The following is a 16,529-nucleotide window of genomic DNA, read 5'->3' as shown; positions in this document are numbered from 1 at the left end:
AAGATTTTCAGGATATGAAAATGGAAATACGCCGGTGTTTAGGAACCCTACCTTTCAGGGATAGTTTCTAATTAATTCAATATTCTTTCCATCAATCTGTGCTGCTTTATTCATCAGACTATTTAAATATTTGACGGTTTACAACAAAGAATCATTAATATTTTTAGTGCTTTGGGTCTTAGATCACTTAACTTTTTGCAGCCATATAAATAGTCCAGGACTGTCCTGAGCCACAGAATTGCCATCGTGGAGTGCTCAGCTGTGCCTGCTTGCAAAAGAACATCCTAACTAGGCTTTTTGACTATGTATATCCCCCAGGGAGGTATGGAGAAAATCACAAGACCCTCCTCACCTGACAGCTGTTCCCACCTCAGTTCTATACAATTCTGCCTTTAACTGGACATGGCCTCAGGGAAGGAATAAGAATATATAATATAAGGTTGGGGAAGATGAGGAAATGAGGTTAAGGCTCCATCTGGATGCCTATGGGAAACCCATTTTCTCAGTTGGGTAAAGGCTTTCTAGTGTGGCCTTGAGTAGGAGCACCTCTGTAGGGAACCTCTCACCTATGTTCTGTATAGAAGCCCAGTAAACCCATTGGTTTCCAGAGTGAACTTTAGTTTGGTGGAATCACATCTCAGTTTGTCGATCGGACCATAGAAAGAGTAGATGTTGCTTATGTCTACCCCTGGGAAGGGACTTGAGCAGCACCAAACTGCATGGCAGGTCTAGAGAAGCCAGCTTGTAATCTTGAAATCAAAGCACTGAAAATTGGAGTTAATATCTTTGTTTTCATGTAAGTTGAGATGGCTACAGTTGGGAAGTGAACTATTTTTATAATATGTCTAAGCTGGTAGCATGGAAGAAGTTATTATTATAAGAGCAAAAGGACATTGTAAACATAACAGCAGGAGTGTGTTTATACCACTGTTGAAATGGATGAACCAGCCATGTAGCATATGAAGATTTTCTCCCTAATTATCAAATGGGAACAGTACTTATAGAACAAGGGAAACATTTATTAAAAATATTTAACTGTCTAATACATTATACTTTAACCCATATTTATAGTAAAGGATTCTTACAAGGAAGAATAAACAGCTTTATGATACAATTAGTATAAGAAATATCCACATGGGGGACTTCTTTGTAGTGTAAAAACACCATACATCTGAAATGACCATTTTGCATATAAAAGCTACCAATGATGCTTCTGTGCACAATGATTAAAAAATTCAACACAAACAAAATCCAAAATATACAATTAATGCAAGCTATCCACAGCTAGCCCAAACTCAATGATGAGGAAACACTGGAGCAGGCTTAGTTCCACTTTGTCTGAAGTTACACATGGTAGATTGACTTGTATCAATGGCTCTGAGATGGCTTTTATGGAGTCAGTACATAAAAGCTGTTCTCTCCCTATCCAGTAAGCTTCACAGACCGTAAAACTTCACCAGTAATGCACTTTGATACTGTAGCTGTTGCCAAAGCAAAATGTAGTGTCTACAGTGGCCATGGCAAGTCACTAAAGTCAACGGGACCACCCAGCCCCGCATCTGCTTCCAAGAGGCTCATGATGACAGCCATTGCTGCCTCATCGTTACTGGGACTACTTGATCCTTGGTCGTTGTCTATCATATCGATGCCTATGTGGGGGTTCTCACCTGTGGAAGGAAGAAAGGCTTGTCACCAAAAAATACCAAAACACACATATTTGGAAAGCAACTTCTCAACACACTAATAAGGAAGATATATTTGACAAGAATAAGGGGTTATTGGGGGATTTCGTTCCATAACTTCTTGTTGCTACTGCCTTTCAGAAAGAACATCTAAAAGTTATGGGCAAAAATCCTTAAAATTCAATGATAATTTGAGTTGAGCCCATTTTAGTATTTTGATACTGAATTAGTAGTTGGTTGTAAAAATAATGGCAACTAGGAAAGGAGAAGGTAGGAAAGCAGATTGAGAAGAGGCTGGATGTACTGAAAGTCATTGAGTGACTCTACCTCTGAAGCTGCAAGGGCTCTCTGAAAAACTAGGCACCATGTTGGGAGAAAACCTATGTCTGGGTTGCTGTAGATGCACTGGATCACTGGAGTATTTAAACAGTTCACTCGTCCACTTTGTTATCCACTGCTTCAAAACTAGCTTGTTTTATGTAATCAGTTCTTTTTTTTTGGGGGGGGGGGGTTCTTTTCAAGACAGGGTTTCTCTGTATAACCCTAGCTGTCCTGGAACTCACTCTAGACCAGGCTGGCCCCGAACTCAGAAATCTGCCTGCCTCTCTGCCTCCCAAGTGCTGGGATTAAAGGCATGCGCCACCACTACTTTTTTTTTCTCATAATTTCTTTTTATTATACACCAACTAGTTTATATTTTAGTTTTTTATAAAGAAAATGCTAAGAAAATTATAATCACATGTCATAGTATTAAAATCATAATTCCAGATTTCCTTACATATAAGATGGAATATATAATAAGCACCACCACTTCTTAAACCCTCTTTGTAGTAGATGTTTTGCAGACTATTGTCACTCATGGAGGTGAATGATAATACGACTTACCAAGAATAGAAGAACTATCAGAATAGGGATAACCTGGGGTCTCCTGAGCCTGCCCTGGTAGTAGGCCAGTGGAAGGAATGTCTGGAGTCCCTCCATTTAGAATCTGCAAATAAAAGGGGAAAATGTAAAGTTTCCTACTCAAATAGAAATTTTAATTACTAGCATATGCACTGTTACTAAGAAGACAAAAAATGTTGGGTTTCAAATGGGTTCAATTTCCTATTCCCCCCCCCCCCATCAAACAAGGACCTATTAGAACAGTCATGATGAAGGGAAACAGCCTCTCCCCTACAAACTGCTTTCTCTACATACTATATTTTCTCTGCACAGTACATAAAGATAACAAAAGCCGGGTAAATCAGCTCACTAGGATCACAGCGCCCATGTATTTATTTAAAGCCAAGGCTTAAACATCAGTGAGCCCAGGTTGCCCTGTAAGGCGGTGAGTGACACAGGCCAACAGATAACTGCTGAAGTAGTTGAGGTCAGTAACAATTTGTGAAGAGAAACAACTAGGACAAGAAAACACTTAAGTAAATCTTTGATCAACAGGTATACCAGAGGCACTAAATTAAGTAACCTCTGATTTTCTCTTCCTAAGAAGTGATCATTGCTATCATTCCTCTATAGGAGAAGTCGAATTGTCTTAAAAATCCTACTCCCACCCCCACCAGCAACACCCTGACCTGGACTGCCAAGCTTCCCTGCCCTAGGCTAAGCCCCAGAAACAGCCTTGGTGAGGTATTTAGTCAAGGTAAGGAAACAATGGCTGCTGGTTTTCAGAAACACTGATTTCAGACCTTGTCAGCAGATGGCACTGCAACTTGGTTCTTTACAGTTCAGTTGTGCAGTATAGAGTCGCTCTCCCCACCCCCAAAATGTTTTAGGTAGGGACATTCATATAAATAACATGATTTTTGAAACATAAACTCTGTATTAGCATGAATAAAAGTATTTTAAGGAAAACACGCATTACAAAAAATTTCTAGAAGTGTGTTAATGTTTTATAACATTAACAGATTATAATGCCTGGTTTAAGAGAGTTCAGCTAGATTCTCACACCTGTTCCATTTCAGTCTGTGCCTTTCTCAACCTGTGGCACCACCCCTTGGGGTTCGAATGACCCTTTCACATGGGTTGCATACTAGATATTTATAACTCATAACAGCAAAATTACAATTATGAAGTACTAACAAAAATAGCTTAATGGTTGGGGGTCACCACAACATGTGGGTCACAGCATTAGGAAGGTTGAGAACTGCTGTCTTAGAGGGTATTGGTCAGTGAGTTAGCAGATCTTCTAAGTTAATGTGAAACTATTGTCATCGTGCCATTGTGTAAATTTGAGGAAGCAACTGAGCTCCAAGTAGCAGGTATAAGCTTTCTAAAAACTCCAGTCTTGACTGAAAGCCCACTTTGATCACTGCCACTTGTTTTCCTTGAAGTGGCAAATATACAGGAAGGAGCAGCCAGTTCAGCTTGTGATAGTACCACACAGATACACTTCTTGAAGCAACATAATGGTAGGTATACAGGAAAGCTCCATCCTTTTTTCATTTTAATACTTTTCATTTCAATTTTTACATGAGTATTTTGCTTATATATAAATATATGCTAAGCATATCACATGTGCAGTGCCCATGGAGGCCAAAAGAGGGTGTCAGATCCCCAGGAACTGGAGTCACAGACTGTTGTGAGCAGCTATGTGAGTGTTAGAACTCCAACCTGGGTCCTTTGCAAGAGCAGCTAGTGCTCTTAACAAGTGCTCTCAACAGCTGAGCCATGTCTCCGCGCCCTCTGCTAGTCACTTCTAATGTTTCATTGAGGATACTGCTAAGCTGGTGTACATTTTATTGTGTATGGTAGGGAAGAATACAATGATTTCTAAGGGTTTGGTGACAATGGGTTTTTATGGTTACCAGTGCAAACAGATAACAGTGAAAATAACGGGTAACTTTTTAACATTGTTATGAAAATAGCTTTGACTTGGCAAATCCTTGAAAGGGTCTTGAGAGTCTCTCAAACGGTGACATCTGTGGAATCCTGCCTAACTGAACTTGGCTTGATACCTCTGCATGTCCCAACTCCCCCAGGGATCTATGGAGGCTCACCCAGTCTCCCCTTCCCAGCTTGATCTGCGTGAAACAATTTCGGGCTAAATGACAAGACTGAAATTGACTGAAAGGCCACCTCTGCCCTGGTTTGCTGAGCCATTTAATGCTGCAGTTATTTTTAACTCAATCATGCTTTTCTCATGAGTCCTGCTGCCAAGGACTTATACAAAAAAGATTCCATTTTTATTCTAGACCCATTTTTAAAAGCCAGTGAAACAGGAAAGTTTTTTTTTTTTCATAAACACCTCAAAAACACTTCAGGCTTTATGATATGGAGTGTGGTAGTTGCTGTTCATCAGAAGACCTGGATTGTTAAAATTCAAGAGAGCTTAGATTTTCCACGTGCGTGTATAATGTATGAAAGTTGTCCCGGGGATAAGCATGGACCATACCAAGAAGCCAGCTGCCTGAAAGGTGAATTAAGTCAAAGGGGAATAGGGACAGTGGAGCTAAAAGCACAGCGGCAGGCCGGCAGTAGGTTTGCAGGCAACATTACTGATGGTATTTTCTTAATCATTCCCAAGGGCCAGGTACTTCCAGATTCACTGTCATATAGTAGAACTTCAGGGACAGAGAGCACTACTCTCCTGCCAGGATCAGCCCTGTAATAAGGAAACTGGGAGCTTAGAAGGTGTGAGCAATTGCCTAACTAGCACATGGCAAAGCCAGGCTTCAAACTTGCTATGGCAGTGCTCTTAGCCACTAATTGGCTGGCTTTTCAATTTCCTGGAGGAATCAAAACCTTTTTCAAATAGAAACTTGCTGAAGACTCACATCAAGCAGAATCAGTTGCCCTTCTTCCTCTGGTCTCAGCCACCACCCCCTCACCCATCCAGACAGCACCAGACCTGATTAACCTGCTCCTGGAAGGAGCCCAGTTTTGAAAAGTTCTGCTTTGCTTCTGGTATTTGTCTCTTGAGAATCACACCTGAGTTCGTTCCTGGTAGTCTCTGTATGTTTCTAGGGGTTAGGGGAAGAAGATTTCACATACAAAGTTCCTTGTGCCGCGTCTGATCCTGGGTGCTATTAATATATTTTTAAGTTAAAATTAGTATAATTTACATAGGTTTGCAAATTCTCTAGTAAAGAGGAAAATAGGTGTGTTCTAGACCTCTATAAATGTCTATAGTGTCATCTTCTAGACAGCTCTTCATGAGGGTTGGTGACTGATGAAGTACTTGAGGCTGCTACTATCGCATCACAGAGTCACATTTTGGTGACAGATCTCCAAGTGTTCAGCTATAAAGCCTGGCTTGACTTCCAACGTGTGACTAATACTTTTGCTTTTACTGGTATCCATTCACTTGAAATTCCTGGCAGTAAGGTTCTATGGGTTCTTCTTAATCCTTCCCTCACAAGAAGTCTTGAATTGTGCCCTTAAAAAGAGTGACAGTCCCTCTTTCCTCAGTATGTCCTTCCTGCTTTCCCAAGTGCACATGGAGTATACCCCCCTGAGCAAGTCAGCAAGCCTCCCTAAGTCCCAGCTGCACACAGTGAGCTCATTTCAAGGAGGAAAGAATGTCTTAACTTATACCAGAATCACAGCAGTTCTCTAGGCCACCCCCTAGTGTTTCAGGATGTGGGCAGAGGCTCTCTTAGTCTAAGCCATCACGCTTACCTTCTTGCCTCCTGGAGAAGAGGCATCAGGGGGAGGCGTACTTGTGATGTTCAGTGGGCTGGAGCCACAGCTGGAAGGCGATGACCCTCTTATCCTGTTAGAGAAGAGCTGGTTACGCTAGTTACAAGACCTTTAGGGTGGTGGGGCTGGGGAGATGGTAAGGAGCTAGGGTAGGGACTGGCAAATAAGGGCCAACAAATAGTTCGGTTCTGTAGGCCATATGGTCTCGGTCACAGCAGTCTACACAGAATACACAAGTCCAGCCGTGCTCCAATAAAGCCTTATTCCAAAGCTGGATTGTTCTGCATGTATCTGATCTAGAATGCAGACTCCAAAAACAGTAACTGTCAAAGCCTTTGGATTAGAGTTTGGATTCAGGTTGATTAATTTTAAGTGGCCAGCTTTATTTCTCCATAGAATACAGGTGAGCTGGAGACCTCAGAAGTTTAGCCACCATCTTTGCTATCATGAATTGGATGTAAAACAAGAGATATGTCCTCTTCCCAACACACATTTACTAATGAGTGTCCCTAGGAAATGGAAGGTAGCAATGTCGGTCAGGCACACCTTCAAAGGAAACTAATAGTAACCAGGAGCAGCCTTCTTGGATAGTGAGCGATTAAAGATGGATCTGGGACTTTCTCAGACTATCCGACTACAGTAGGTTGGGGGACTCAAAACTCTTAACTCTTCCCACACCTGTGAGACTGGTGACCCTAGGGAGAGAAGCTGTGGCTTGGAGCAAGAGTTTACGTGCTAGCTGTGCTCTCAAGAGTCCTTGCTTCCATCCAAGCTGGAGCCAGTGTGGGGAGTATGGAGGCAGCTCTGTTAGCACTAGGCTTTCGGCTCCTCCATGATGAACACAGGCTGTCTCTACGTCTAAGAATTGGCTCCTGGGCTGCACCAACTATTTCTGAGAAAACAAGTTTTCTGTCTCCTAGAGTAGAAACTCCTCAAACTCAGGCACAGCTCTATTATGGACACCACCAGACATGCAGATGGCTAGAAACCCAGAACCTGCTGAGCTTCACCCAACACTGTCTCCTTAGGATGCAGGCCTGTGAAGCCACCTTTCCCAGGTTCCCCATCCTGGAACTGCTTTTTTTCCCATTCCTCTTTACCCTCAGCACCTGGTCCTAGATGCTGATTTCTCTATAGGACAGGACTGAGTTAGGAAGCACACCCACCTTCGTCTATCCCTATTCTAGTGAGCTTCCACAAAGCATAGCACAGCGTTTTGGATATCTGCTCAGTATCCTACAATGAATGGCATCTTGAAAAATCCTTATAGTCCAAACTGCTTGGGATTATGCATTAGGAGTCTTTAACCCACTCCCTTTAAAGTTCTGTGCTTCCTTCCTTCAGGAAGTCTGGCCAGTTAGATTGCCCCAAACACCATTCATATGCTCACACACTGAGCAGCCTGACTCTTTAGCATCTACAGTCCTAAATTTTTAGCACCTGCCTTTATTGTAAACCTTAGCTGAGACCAAGTTCAAAACCCTTGCTTGCTTGCCTCAATCCATGAATTCCTATTATCACAAAGAAAATATGCTTCTAAAGGATTTTAAGATCATTCTGATAAAGGGCTCAGATACACGTTCCAATGGTTTTGCAGAGAGCTCAGGGTCTGGTCTGAAGCTGATCATACTATCTCCCCATCTCCCTCCAGAGCTGGACTCAAGCAGCAAACCTACCTCTGTGGATTGGAGCAGACCTTACTCAAATGGGACAGAAAGCCCCTCCGGCTGACCAAAGAATAAACTGAGTCAGAGGCTGCAGGGAATATTAGTTTTTCTGGGTTCCCCACCTCTTTCCTTACAATTTTGTTCAATTAAAATAATATTTTTAAGTATCTGGTTACCACCTTCTTGATTCTCCAAATTCAGGCAGACTTATAAATAACTGCTTCCCTCAGAGTGCATATGATTAAGGACAGTTTCTGAGTGTTTATTATATGTTAAGTTGTTTTTTCCTTCACAATTCCAACAGGGCCCCTAGAAGAGACATACTACCTCCCTTTGGTGGCTAAAGCCAGCATACCAAAGATTCGATGTCTCTCCTAAACATGGCTAGGTGAATGCAGGCCGAGGACTGAACCCCGGTCAGCCACCACCAAGCTCTGCTTTCACCTGGAAAGGACACCCCTCCCAAGAAAGCTGCCTATGTTAGTAGTTGAGCTGCTTGGCCTCTATTACCAACTCTAGGTAGCCTGAAGAAGTATATTGGCTAAGACTGAAATCAGTGGCTGCTCACCGATTTACTGCAGTCCTGTAATGTTCCTGGACATCTATCCTCACTAGAAAGCTCCTTAGAATACACCCAAAGTCTCAGGAAATGGGCTTCCCCAAGATGTTCCTTAAGCGTTGGCCTGTTTGGTCTAGCTTCTTTATAAAGGTGTGGTTTACATTTTGGACTGGGCCAGAGGAACAGAACAGTCCTGTGTGGTATAAGCAGCATCCCTGGCTGACCAGCAGCAACCTTCTACCCAACTGTGATGACCCAAAGCGCCTCTGCACATTGTGAAGCTCCTGGGAGGGTAAGTGTGGAGTGCTGAGCCCTAACTGGTTGGACGGGAAGCCCAAAGGACTACTTGCCTGTGGATTTCCATGATTTCCTCGGCAATCATTCGACCTATTTTTCCTGCTCCAGCTCTGGTTCCCCCTGGAATGCCTGGAACAGTGGGATGAGTCCTCTTTGGGCCACCTACAACAAAGGAATCTGAGAATAGGAAAGGAGAAAAAGGAGCAAGAGATGCTATCGAGTGTTGGAGGAAAACCTCCTGACCCACTTGAAGTAGAACATCAAGGTTCTACCTTGTCAGGAAAACAGTGCTAGCAGGGGAAGGCTCGAGGTTCTACTCAGCATCCAAGGGCAAAGTTTCGACATGAACCAGTTAATTTCCTTCATGTGCCAAGACAGTGAAGCGCGATGAGCTTGGTGGCTAAGGTGTGAGCATGGGTCACCCGACTCATCCAAGCATGTGTGGCTTCTTGGAGGAGGCTCCCTGGGCTGAGTCTTCTTGAACGATAAGTCTGAATTAGCTTGAGAGGTGGCAAAGACTGGAAAGCACCTCAGGCACAGGACCGATGTGCAAGAGGACGGGCAGGACAGAGTGTAGAAGGCTACTGCGAGGTGTCTGTGGGTACGAGCTTGGAACTGGCAAAGACACAGTACTCAGATTGTGCTGTACTAATGACATCAGACAGGATCCACAAGGAGATAAGGACCACGGGACTTAGCATGGAAAAAGTACTGGCTGCAAGGTGGGTTACTAAAAGTCCACCACACAGAGCACAAGCTGCAGTTACATCTCACTTAAATTATAGGGATACAGCCTGAAAAATACGTCCTTAGTTGAGTTTGTCATGTCAATCAAACCTAGACATAGGGGTTGGAGAGATGGCTCAGCGGTTAAGAGCACTGACTACTCTTCTGAGGGTCCTGAGTTCAAATCCCAGCAACCACATTGCAGCTCACAACCATTCATAATGAGATCTGACGCCCTCTTCTGTGTCTGAAGACAGCTACAGTGTACTTACATATAATAAATAAATCGATATTTTAAAAAATCCTAATAGGGGGCTGGTGAGATGGCTCAGCAGGTAAGAGCACTGACTGCTCTTCCGAAGGTCCTGAGTTCAAATTCCAGCAACCACATGGTGGCTCACAACCATCTATAATGAGATCTGATGCCCTCTTCTGGTGCATCTGAAGTCAGCTACAGTATACTTAATATATAATAATAAATAAATCTTTGGGTAACTGAGCGAGTGGGATTGGTCACAGCAAGTGGGGTTGACTGGAGCAAGCAGAGGTCCTAAAAAATTCAATTCCCAACAACCACATGAAGGCTCACAACCATCTGTACAGCTACAGTATACTCACATAAATAAATATATCTTTAAAAAAATGATTTAAAAAAAAACCCTAATAGACATAATAGCCTATAAAGTTTAAATTGTAGGCTATAGAGTATGGCCTATTGGTCCTAATTTACCAACCTAGGCTACTGTGCTATAGGTGGCCAAAGAGATGGCATTTGTAGCTCTAAACATTGAGAGTAATATGTTACTCTAGACATCACAATGATTATAGAATCAGTAGGTAAAATTATATGTCACTTATGTGGTCTATTGCTAACCAGAATGTTGTTATGCTGAGTGTTATGTAGAATGGAGTATGGAACTGAGGGAACGAGATTAAAGTTAGGGACCAGTGCAGAGGCAATGGGTGAGTTTAGGAAACAAAAAGGACAGAATGTGTATCTGGCGGCACAGAGGAATGGGAAGAACCAATAATTCTGGCTTTGACAACTAGATTATTAAAAAAAAAAAAAAGCTTGAGATATTCTTTATTTCAGTGCCTCTGTTGTTCTATGTGGGAAAGCAGAGAGTGAGCATGGGAGTCATGAGTGGAAGCCATGCAAGCAAAAGTAGTCAGGAAGGACGGGTATAGGAGGATCAATGCTGAGCTGCAGGGAAGGAGCCCACTGCATATAGAATGGTCTCAATGCAAATAGACACCTTCCTCCCCAACGCAGGAGCCAGTGAGTCACCAAAGATCAAATCACAGCCTGTGGGCAACAAGAAGTCAAAGGGGAGAGAGCACAGAGCCCCAGGAAGACCCACATGCATTCACAACATTCCAGTAGCATGGCAGCAGCCACTCTGACTGGGACTCAGCACATCGGGTCAAGGTCTGTGCCACTGAACATGACAACAGGACACTCTGAACACTTGATGGGAGAATAGCTGATCATAAGCAGCTTCTCATAAGCAAGCCCTGATGCCCAAGCGGGACATAGTTACCTTCTCCAGAGGGCAGCATGCTGTCCATGCTGTGGGGGGATGCTGTTAGCTGCGGGAAGGTTGGGTCCCCGCCTTCCAGGACATTGGCTCTGTGAACATCCCAGCAATAAGGAAACATGAGTCAGGCTTGCTCAGAACCGTGCACCTTTCACCTTGGCCAAGGAGTCCGGTGTCCACTCGGGACCTGGACAGGCCAGAAAATGAAGTGTCTGTCTGAGTGTCGGAACAGGTCTCCTCACTGCTCTATAACACGATGGATAGCATCCTGGCCTTGGACTCGCTGCTTGCCTGGGCCTCCCTAATTTCTCCCTGCCCACTCTGCTGTAGCACCTTTTTTCCTACCTGCCAACAGCTCCAGGCCCCTGCCTGTCTCTAACCACAGGTGGGTGAAGGCGGTAGAGAGAATCTTGTGAAAGAAAGTTCTTCCCTCCCCCTGCATGCTTAGCAGGTGGCAGAAGCCTTTGAGAGAGTATTCCTGCCAAGAGTTGGGGTACTAGCTGGCTAGCCATGGAGACCCGCCCATCCTCAACCAAGACCAGAAAGAGCTAGTACCTATGTAACTAATCTTTCACTGATGGCTGACAACTCCCTCCACCAGCATAAGCCGAAGCACATATATGGGTTTAGGGTTAGGGCTTCAAGAATTGGCTAAACAGTAAGACTGGTGGAGTTAAGTCTCACCAGTGGGGATCATGTAGGAGGATAGCCAATGGCTGTCCTTGGTTAACAATGCTTCCTGGCTTCCTCCCATCAGGAGATACTAGTAAGGTGGCATTAAAATGTGGATGCTGCCTATTACCTGTACCCTTTGTCCCAGGTAAAGGTTCCAAGGCACCCCCCCCTTATTTGAAGCAAGGCTATATATAGCTCAGAAGATACTCACAAAACAACAGTGTTGGTTGAGACAATGTATTCTACTTCCTTGGTCCACGGGTTCATGAAACTGAACCATCGACTTCGTAGTGTGATAAAGGAACCATCTTTGATCTTAAACTTATAGCAATTAGTCGTGATCTTTTCTCTTGTCTGTAAAACTGAGAATGCAGAGAAGACACAATTGTTGTCCTTTCCTCAAACCAGTGACTGTGTTAAACAGGTCACCTAACCCCAGATCCTGAAGGTGCTCAGCTCCCATGCCATCACCCTCAGAAAGCCAAGGTGGCATGAGGTCAGTGTGCAGACAGGAGGCATCTGAGGGTCTAACTCACAGCCTTTCGGTGCACTTACCAACCTGTCGTGCTTTTCCAGAGTCTATGAAAATGAAAGCTTTCAGGAACACTGAATCAGCTGTGACCCGAACACCAGCCATGCTCCTTCCCTATCACAAAGCCCAAGGACAGAACAGTCCTTGGCCAGTTTAGGAAATCTGAGTCAATAGAGGCCACTGACTTGTTCAAATCTCATCCTTTGAGAAACAGACATTATGAGCACTTTTCAAGTCCCAAGTATTAGAGAGAAAAGAGGCAGAATATGACTCCTGCCCCCTGGAGGGGAGTGACTGGGGCTACTTGAACATACTATCCAAGAGCAGGAAAGAACCACATAAAGGCTAAGGGATGACAGGGACTAGCAGCCAGGCACATGGGACAGGGTCACAGAGAGAACAAATCTAGGAAGTGAAGCCAAGGAACTGGGTCAGGGCCAGGAGATTTGAGGTGGAACGTTTTGGATCTTGTACCTATCAGAAGTGGTTGGGTTTGAGTCTGAATATTGGCACCTTAAACAAGGTTATGATATTACCAGGTGTGATTTTTTTAAACAATAAATGAAACAACTACAAATGGTAGACCCAGGGTGAGAGAGGAAGCAGGAGACTCACAGGCACAAGTGTCTGAACCAGAGTAAAGGCAGTGGGGGTGGTGAAAATGGGCACTCTTCATAAATAAATGCTTGAGGCAACAGAATAAGTTCTGGTAGAAACAGTGAAGGGAGGGGCTGCATATGTGGCCATACCATCTGTAACGGTCAACTTTGTCACCCTGACACAACCTAGAATCACTTGGTAAGACAGTCTCAGTGAGGAGTATATTGAGCTGGCCTACAGGCACATCTATATGAGATTGTCTTAGTAACATTAACTTATATGGAGGACATAGCCCACTGTGGGCAGCACCATTCCCTATGTGCAACCCTGAACTGTGTAAGAGAATTTGAATGGAGAATTTGAGCTGAGAACAACAAGCAAGCAGCGAGCATGCGTGTATTCACTTTCTCTTTGCTCTAGACTGTAGGTATGATGTGACCAGTTGTCACTTCTGCCACTGTGACTTCCCTCTAAGACTGTAATCTGGAATCATGAGCTGAGATAAACTAAGTTGCTTTTTGTCAGGGTATTTTGTCACAGCAACAGAAATAAAACCTGGACGCCATGAGTCAAGGAAAATACAGGAGGCAGTGTAGCCAGGTATGCAAAGAAAATCAGAGCATTCCAGGACATATGAACTCTGTACAGGTTTGGAGTGAATCCTAACCAAGAGATGGCTATATAAGCAGTCGTGGCCTCTATAGATAAAACCCTCATGCAGTGAGTAGGGGCTGAGCATCTGTAAGGAACAAATGGTTCTTGGAGCCAACCATCTTTTCTTCTCTCACAAGTTTTGGCCTCAAGAGTCCTGGGATGACTGACCCCCACATGATAGGGGCAATTTTCTCTGGAAGAACAATTGGACCAATGTAGAACAGGATACATTTTATAACATCAGACTCTTCCTATGGCCAAGCTTACCTTGCCTGTGACATTCTGCAAGGTGCCCTATGTCATCTTGATGAAAATACTCATAACATGATGTACCTAGAAGTTCCTGTGGTAGATATGCCAAGATAGCTGTCGCCCTAAGAGAGAAAAAGGATTTTCTAGATAAGAAAAGGCCATTCCCAGGATAAATGATGACTTGTGGATGAGCAGCCCATTTCTCCTCACCACAGCCTCCAGGAGATCAAGGTCAAAGGAGGCAGAAAAGCTAGGTGCTTTTCACTAGACTAACTATGTGAGTGACCACTCCACGCACTATTCCAACTTAAGTCAGAGTTATAAAAACAGAGCAAAACAAAGCAAAGGCTCCTTAAAGGGCTTTGGTAAGAAATCAAATTTCAGGAGGTCTTTAAATGACAAAAAAATAATAATAAGTAAGATAGAAATCTAAATGCTAGGGCAAGGCCATTCCTTTTTTCACTGCTTGCTTACATAAGGACAGCTGAAACCCAAAGGCTCCTGTAGCTGAGACCACAAAAGCCTTAAAAAGCAGGTACCTACTCTGCTGGCATTGTATGCCTGTCTCTAGTAGCTAGTTTTTTTTGCCTGTGAACATTCCTCAGGGAGGCAGAAGCAGCAGTGGATTTGGGACATTTGGCTCACAGTTTAGATCTAATGCCACTTAGCTATGAGACTAGCAGGAGGTGATGCATAGGCTAGACCTCAAGTCCTCGTCTATATGATGGAGAGGCTGGGCCAGAACTGTTCAGCCCAACAGAGCTTCCTGCAGCAGCAGTCTGTGTGCTGTTAACCACAGGTAGCGATGAGTGTGTGGCTGCTAGTGCCCTGGGAAACAGAAGCTTTTATTTTAATTAAGTACATCCAACTTTAAATACACAGACAAGTCCATCGTGACCAGCTTTACTGCGAAGCTCAGGTCTAAACAGCTGTTTCCGCGTCTTACATTCTATTCAATGTCATGACCCTGGGCCATTTCACAGCTGTAGTTATGTTCATAGTTCTGTTTCCTTTCAGAACTGGATTTTATATCGCCCACTTAACTATTAAAGTAAATTAAAGCATACTCAGAAAAATCTGTATGTTTACCATAATAATAACCTAATGAGTCTGGTTTTTAGCAGAGACCACTCTGACTCCTCTTGCTTTCTGTAGAAATGTGTGGTCAGAGGCGGGGTATTCATAAGAGGGGCAGGTGAGGCCTGCAGGCATTTGTCTCAATTTTTAGAAAAGATTATTATTATTCATTTCATTATTTAAGATAAGGTTGTATGTAAGCCAACACTGCCCTGGGCTCACTATATAGATGAGAATAACCTTGGATATCTGATCCTTCTGCTTCTACCACCCCAGTGCTGGGTTTGAGGCATGAACTACCAGATCAGCTACATGTGGTGCAGGGAATAGAATCCAAGGCTTCATGCATGTGAGGGAGACATTCTACCAACCAAGCTACATGCCTGCCAAGAATAATATTCTCTTAGAAAAGCTAGCTGACCACCCAGTCCTCTCGGCCTCTCAACTTAGGGTTGAAATCCTCTGCTACAGTGGTTCTCAACCTTCCTAATGCTGAGACCCTTTGACACAGCTCCTCACATTGTAGTGACTGACCCCCAGCCACAAAACTATTTTCGTGCTACTTCATAACTATAAACTTGCTACTGTTATGGATCATAATGTAAATATCTGATATGGAGGATATCTGATATGTAACCCCTGGGAAAGGGTAGTTTGGTCCCACCTCACTACCCCCCACTCCTCCACACTCCTGCCAAGGGGTCAAGCTCCACAGGTTGAGAATCGCTGCTCTACTGCGTTGTTGGAAGGTGAAATGTAGGGTCTTACCTCTGATCTACAAAAACAAATTTCCCATCTATTGCGTGTCGAGAAACATACTCCATAGATTTGACCCGTATCTCCCCGTTCACTGGTTGTGGAACCATGTGTGAGTGTAGTCGCCCGATGGCCACGAGGCAGCTGAGGTTGCAGCCCTCGTTGTCTGGCTCATTGTCTTCATCCAGCCCCATCTTTGTGGGTGGCCAGCTTTTCAAATAGCCTGTGCTGTGGATTGTGCAGAAGCTTTTTCGATCTGCTGGAAAGCAAAAGCCCATGGTGAGTGTCAGGGCTGGGTTGGCAGTGGGATTCCGTCTCACTGTCAGAAGGAGTCACCTGGTGAATGGGGCAGGCAGAAGTGGTCCAGTGTCACATATGCTTAGCAGAGCCATATAACAGAGGCACCACATAAAGCACACAGCAAGGAGGAACGGACCACACAAGGAGAAGACACCCCAGCACCAATTGGAGGTTAGGTGAGATCTGAGCATTGGCTGGAGGGGGCTGGGGTGGGGGGAAGGCTGGAGTGTGTGAAGGAGAACAAAGGTGTAGGTGCAGAGACTGCTCATTGCCTTATGTAAGACATCCTTAGCCTAGCTTTCCTACATCAAAATGGGAGGTGGGGACAGAAGCTCACCACCTTTCTGTGGCCAGAAACAAGAGAGACCCTGCCTCAAAATAAGGTTGGAGGAGAGAACCAACTCCTGAAAACTGTCCTCTGACCTACACACACACACACACACACACACACACACATATACACCATGGGTTTTCTCTCTCTCTTCTCTCTCTCTCTCTCCCTCTCTCACACACACACACACATACACACACTCACACATATACACCATGGGTTTTCTCTCTCTCTCTTCTCTCTCT

The 16,529-nt window shown here is 44.1% G+C and overlaps 1 protein-coding gene across 6 annotated transcripts in view; it reads right to left on the bottom strand.

Moving 5' to 3' along the window:
* Positions 1-85: 85 nt before the first annotated feature.
* Arntl (aryl hydrocarbon receptor nuclear translocator like) overlaps positions 86-16,529 on the bottom strand; it is a 100,397-nt gene continuing 83,953 nt past the window's right edge. For 2 of the 6 annotated variants that reach the window (XM_031387929.1, XM_031387931.1), the window contains 8 exons: positions 15,666-15,912; positions 13,836-13,942; positions 11,994-12,144; positions 11,111-11,199; positions 8,897-9,005; positions 6,300-6,393; positions 2,568-2,670; positions 86-1,667 (listed from right to left, as the gene is read on the bottom strand). In XM_031387929.1, the coding sequence (XP_031243789.1) occupies positions 1,507-1,667; positions 2,568-2,670; positions 6,300-6,393; positions 8,897-9,005; positions 11,111-11,199; positions 11,994-12,144; positions 13,836-13,942; positions 15,666-15,912 (1,061 nt within the window). In that variant the 3' untranslated portion in view covers positions 86-1,506. Of the gene's footprint in view, positions 1,668-2,567; positions 2,671-6,299; positions 6,394-8,896; positions 9,021-11,110; positions 11,200-11,993; positions 12,145-13,835; positions 13,943-15,665; positions 15,913-16,529 lie in introns of all 6 variants that reach the window. The other 4 variants (XM_031387925.1, XM_031387926.1, XM_031387930.1 and 1 more) reach the window with 3 other exon arrangements.

Source organism: Mastomys coucha, unplaced genomic scaffold (assembly GCF_008632895.1).
Source record: "Mastomys coucha isolate ucsf_1 unplaced genomic scaffold, UCSF_Mcou_1 pScaffold21, whole genome shotgun sequence".
Classification (NCBI taxonomy): Eukaryota; Metazoa; Chordata; class Mammalia; order Rodentia; family Muridae; genus Mastomys; species Mastomys coucha.
The sequence above is the reverse complement of the archived record's forward strand: the minus strand, read 5'-3'. Positions and strand labels throughout refer to the sequence as shown.